Here is a 5,404-nt window from a genome sequence, read left to right on the forward strand (position 1 = left end):
TTTCTAGGATTGTTTTCGCTCTGAGATTGAGTTTCTAGGGATTGTTTTCTGCACTCACCACATTGATTCTTTCAATTTGTTATAGGATTCAAAAGATTTAGTAACAGATTGATGGAGTGAGAATTGCAGAAAAGAAAAGAGATTTGGGATTTCTAGTGTTCAACAGGAATTGAAACAACAACATTTCGCTGATTGAAGCATCTTGAATCTTTGGATCTATCAAATAACAAGCCTAAACAGAAGGACTCAAAGACTTCTTCGACAGTAATGATGGTGGTTGGCCTTGCGACTTACATTCATCGGGGGCGGTGGTTCTCTTCGTTGGAGCAATTTTCGTATTAATTCTAAATATTTTGTCGACCTTTAGGGTCTTTTCATACTCGATCTTCAGGATCTTTTGTCGACCTTTAGGGTATTTTGTTTGAGTCTGTGTCTGGTCAATTTCTTTCCGTTCATGATGCACTTTACATTCGAAAGTTTTATGAATTTACCGTACGTAACTCTCATGTAGTTCTCAAAGAAATAAAAATTATCATCCAGGTAACTTGTGATTGAATCACTTATGAATGAATATATGGTTTCGCTTGGATTTAGAAAAAACAGTCAATGGAAATTTTCGAAAGAGGACCATCTCAGCGTCTCCCTTGCCGGCGGTCACGCGGGAAGCTGGTCACTTTGAGGAGTCATTTGGGATGAAAGTAGATTTCATTGAGATTTGTGTCATTCCCGCGTCTTTATGGAATAAATTCTGGTTGCTTCTTTCATGAACAGACAAGATGGAAACCTGAAACTAGGGCAAGAGGTAGAATTGGAACCGAACTTTCCAGAGGGTTAGTGAATTCGATCATCGTCCCCACTATTTCTTGAAGAGAAAATGGTGAGTGATCATCTTTTTTGTTGTTGATCTTTATAGAAAAAGTTAGGGAAAATTTCGATGATTCATTTCAAGTTTGATTCTTGAATATGACTATAGGGTTTGTGGATTGAATCTATACTTATAACTTTAAAATATGTGAATTTTGACTGTGCTAACTAGATTTGATGATCTAAATATGCTTGATTCTAGACAAATATTTTAGGGTTTATGTTTTACTTTTGATTTCTAGAAGTATTTATGGTTAGGAGGTAAGAGCTATGTTGGAATTTGTTCTGTATTCCTATTATTGCTTCATACATATTTTCGTAAATTGGAAGTTAACTTCTTCTTGATCAATAAGGGTTCATATGTTCGAAAAATTTGAGTTAAATTAGAAGTTAACTTCTTATTGATCAATTAGGGTTCATATGTTTGAACTTTTTGACCTAAACTGGAAATTAATTTTGTTGATCAACTGGGGTTCATTCTATGTAGCATTCTAGTGTGTATGCCTTGATCATGTTTGTATTGTCTTCCACAGTTGGGTTGCTTCATCTCTTGCTCAATATCGATTGCATACAAGAATATGGCATTCGACGCCCTAAAACTTATATATTGATTGGATACAAGAAAGTGTATATCGACTCAACATACCACACTAGTATTAATCTAGTACGGACATGGGAAACTTTCTCACTATGTGAAGGCTATTGGCCAAAAGCAGGCCTGCCAGATCCCTGTGACCTGTCCATGCTATGTGGTTTCCCCTCTAGAGCTTTTCCAAATGACCATATTATATGTTGGCATTCGTCTAGTTCAAATAATTGTATTCTGTAGACTAATGTACCAGTTACACGTAATTTAGTCGATTAATTGTCTTGGTATTATGGATAGGAAATATGTTAGTGTGACATACTTGCCTTACTAAATTACGTCCCTACCAGAACTGTTTTTCGTCTATGACAAGCTCATGTAAATAATATTGCGTAAATTCTTAAATTTAGCTGATATTAGTTATAAAGTAATAACATACTGAGATATGGTTGGAATCAAGCGGCCGCGGGTAGCGACATAATTGGGGTGAGATGGGCTGGTCGTTTCCGTCTTGGAATATTAGGGTACTCAGGCGGGCTTTTTGCAAGTCTCTAGCGCTCAAAGCATAGGAAGGAAATCTGGTCGTGTTCATGTGTTTCTCTATTGACATAAAGCGTTTTTAGTTTTTATGTTTATTACACTTACTCTAATATTTGATGATTAAAGTGAGGGAGTTAAACTTACGTGGGTGGATTAGGCAACTCCATTTTTAGCAGGACTTGCAATAGCTGCTGCTGCTCTTGCTGGTAGGTATGGAGTTCAAGCTTGGCACTCTTTTAAAACAAGACCACCTACCGCTAGAATGCGTAACACCTTGTGTGTAAATTGCTGTTCAGAGACTGCATATTGTTCAGAGAGGTGCTTTAGCTTGTTTCTTAGCCTAGAATGTATAGGTACCAGTAATAGATTAGTCCAAACATTAGTGAGAGTTGAGTACAGTTGCAGTTGGAAAGAAGATATTGTCATACTGGAATGGACATTATACAAAGCTACTGTTGAAGTTCAGCTCTTTAGACAACAGAAGCTTCACTACCAGTAGCCGCAGTATAATAGTTTAAAGATTCAAGGATTATCTTATTCTATACATACAGATGTGGACAACAGAAGCTCTTTGACCAATATAAACTGGAACAATTTTTATAAATATGTTCTGCTTTTTAGTACGTAAATAGTAGTCTATATGCAACAATGGCATTAAGAATTGACTCTTTCGTATAAAAAATAGAACTGAACTTTCGCATCTAGATGTTTAAGAAGCAGGATCTTACATCTCATTCTCCTTCAGTTGTGCGAGACATTCATCTTTCTGCCCTTCAAGCCGACTGCTTACATCCTAGAACAGCAGGCAGGAACTTATCACATTGGTTAAAGCTTTGGACTTTGGAGGAACAAAGGAAATGCAACAAGTCCTACTGAGGTGATGAGAATTATATATGTAACTTTGTGTGTGTGTGTGTGTGATGATATATAACTGTTCAACTAGAGATGATAATGCTGAAGGATAATGAGATATGTGTAGCTATTTGCTATGTGCATGTATGTAAGTATAACAGGACAAAGTATAACATGCACAAGTACAACCCACTACCATCTAACTTACTAAATGTTCAATTCGATTTTATAATTTAGTTGCTTAACCAGAAGTGAGGCAAACTGAAATTCAGCTAAACGATATGTGGACCTTTCACAGTTTAACACACTATATGAGGAAGTAGTTGTACTGCAGTGAACATACTTTTCCAGTATCTCTTACTTAATTGGTATAGCATTGTATAGGTCTCTTTGGATCATAATCATGGATTTAGACATATCGGACACGAGACAAATACATTAAGTGAGACAATGGGAACACCACTGGTAAATTAGTGTCAATATTTGGGAGAGTTTGACATAAGTTACAATACTTATGTCAATATTTTAACGGAGAACTTGAATCATACATTTTTATCTTATACTGGAAACTACAATACTCTCCCATCCAGCCCCTAGAAAGCCACTATAACCTCATGGTCTCAACACGCATTTATAATCATTTGAGGTTAAAATAAGTCACCCCATCATAAGACACGTAAATACATAATAAAATAACTTTCAGTACAAAAAAGATCTTAACTAGTCTTTTGATAAGCTGTGAGACAGTCGAATTACTGAAGACATGCCCTCAAATATAGCAAATAATTCTAGGAACCTTAATTGCGTCATGAAATTTCGTTGATAGTTCTGATCTCATTGTTTGGCCTTCTGTTGATACTCTCTTACATTCCGCCTTCAGAAACGAGTAAAAGAAGCAATGAGTATCCCTTCAACAAAACAACTGAAAATCTAAATTAATAATGCAAACTGAATTAAGTGGATTAGCAGCTCCAAGAACAGTAAGAAATTTAAAACACAAGGATAGGATACCATCAGCATTTTGTTTTGGCGTTGTAACTCCCTACATAGAGACTCGAGCTTCTCTCGAATAGAAATGGCTGCGAAAGAAGAAAAATACAGGATCAGCATTCAGCACTTAAAAGCTTTCATTACATTGGTCCATCAAGTTCCACTAGGAATTAACTGCGAGCGGTTAATCTCAGTAAACAAATCTGAAGTATCGAACTAATTAAATACTATAAAACGTTACCGGCCACTAGCCCCAATAATGTTAGAAACACTCATACTCGGTGTATTTAATGTTCGTGTATTCTGTGAAGTTACTGTCGCCAATACCCTCAAAACTCGGGCTCAGATACTACAACGTACATTTCGCTCCACTTTAACTGTACTCGTGTTGTTTTTCTTGATTTTCCTTTTCTATCCGGCACGATCCTCAAACTTAAATGACAACAAACAGAATATATATCAAATGGCTTAGCTCAAGAAACTGACGCTGGATATCCAGGAAAACCAGGTTGGCAATCTACTATGGTGCATCGTTCAGTTTGGGTAATGGCACAAGTATGACTTTTTGAACAACCGGTACACTGACCATCTATAATAAAGAAATAAACTAACCCTGATAGATGCACAGTTTTACATTTTGGGTAAAGGCTTGGGAAATTACATAAAACGAATTATTAATATCAAAACAATCTTCAGTTGCATTGATAACAGCTTATATTGGTGAAAGAACTGTGGGAGTGGACTTGCGTGAGTTACCTGCATCTCTCTCAGCTAGAACTTGTTGATACTTCAAAGTGAACTCCAAGAACTCTTTTTCGGACTTGAAGCCACGTTTTACATTTTTTCGTTTCACATCAGAAGTTTCCTGAGGCATACATTGGTAATGGTAACTGCATAAGCTAGCAGATCATCAAATATTGTTTCTGAAGAACATCAACTGATAAAAAGTTTGTAAGAAAGACCTAAAATCTGGCAGTGAAAGAAAATTAAAAAACAGGTCCCAATAAACATCACCAGTACACACCAAGTTAGATAGACTGAGTCATTTTTCCGGCTTGCTGATTTCCTTTTCATTTATTCCATGTTTGTTTCCCTTCTAAACCCGGACGGTAAGTTTTATGAAGGTGGTTTTCAACCTACAATGACGAAAAGGGAAGCCGCTCTTATTCTTGGTCTCAGGTAAAACTTTACACCTAACATGAACATGTCCTCGTACAAGCATATATGAGAGGGAGGGAGAGAGAGAGAGAGAGAGATTTCTAGGCGATCATCATTAACTAATCCGTATTGAGGTTGGTATTAACAGGGAGAGTGCAACTCCAGAGAAAGTAAAGGAAGCACATAGAAAGGTGATGGTTGCTAATCATCCAGATGCAGGAGGAAGCCATTACCTTGCCTCGAAAATCAACGAAGCTAAAGATGTAATGCTTGGGAAGACAAAGGGCGGTGGATCCGCATTCTAATATTTACTAAAATTGTACCTCCAGCAAATAAATGTGTTGACTTGATCACGAAGCATTTCGTTCAAGAAAAAGAATTAGAGTGTGTGTATATTTTCAGTTTATGATGGAC

The 5,404-nt window shown here is 36.7% G+C and overlaps 1 protein-coding gene and 1 long non-coding RNA gene across 2 annotated transcripts; one reads left to right on the forward strand and one right to left on the reverse strand.

The window, feature by feature from the left end:
* The first annotated feature begins 411 nt into the window (after window positions 1-411).
* On the forward strand, window positions 412-2,619 carry LOC147568260 (uncharacterized). Its single transcript, XR_015231007.1, has 2 exons — window positions 412-877; window positions 2,148-2,619. It is a non-coding gene; the product is annotated as an uncharacterized LOC147568260 (long non-coding RNA).
* On the reverse strand, window positions 2,030-4,785 carry LOC147568261 (uncharacterized). Its single transcript, XM_086654713.1, has 5 exons — window positions 4,589-4,785; window positions 3,854-3,921; window positions 3,639-3,716; window positions 2,719-2,783; window positions 2,030-2,330 (listed from the first exon to the last, which is right to left on the reverse strand). The coding sequence occupies exons 1-5, from the start codon at window positions 4,704-4,706 to the stop codon at window positions 2,210-2,212; spliced, it is 450 nt and encodes a 149-aa protein (XP_086510839.1). The 5' UTR covers window positions 4,707-4,785; the 3' UTR covers window positions 2,030-2,209.
* Window positions 4,786-5,404: the final 619 nt, after the last annotated feature.

Source organism: Eschscholzia californica, unplaced genomic scaffold (genome assembly GCF_041429995.1).
Source record: "Eschscholzia californica isolate CP2 unplaced genomic scaffold, dmEscCali1.0.p SCAF_1, whole genome shotgun sequence".
Lineage (NCBI taxonomy): Eukaryota > Viridiplantae > Streptophyta > Magnoliopsida > Ranunculales > Papaveraceae > Eschscholzia > Eschscholzia californica.

What these genes read in the sequence shown, in the direction of transcription:
- LOC147568261 (XM_086654713.1), bottom strand. Translation starts at nt 4,706, where the DNA reads ATGCCTCAGGAAACTTCTGATGTGAAACGAAAAAATGTAAAACGTGGC. An exon ending in TCTAGCTGAGAGAGATGCAG is followed by an intron (nt 3,922 to 4,588) that starts GTAACTCACGCA and finishes CTTCTTTCGCAG; the next exon opens with CCATTTCTATTCGAGAGAAG. An exon ending in GCCAAAACAAAATGCTGATG is followed by an intron (nt 3,717 to 3,853) that starts GTATCCTATCCT and finishes TCGTTTCTGAAG; the next exon opens with GCGGAATGTAAGAGAGTATC.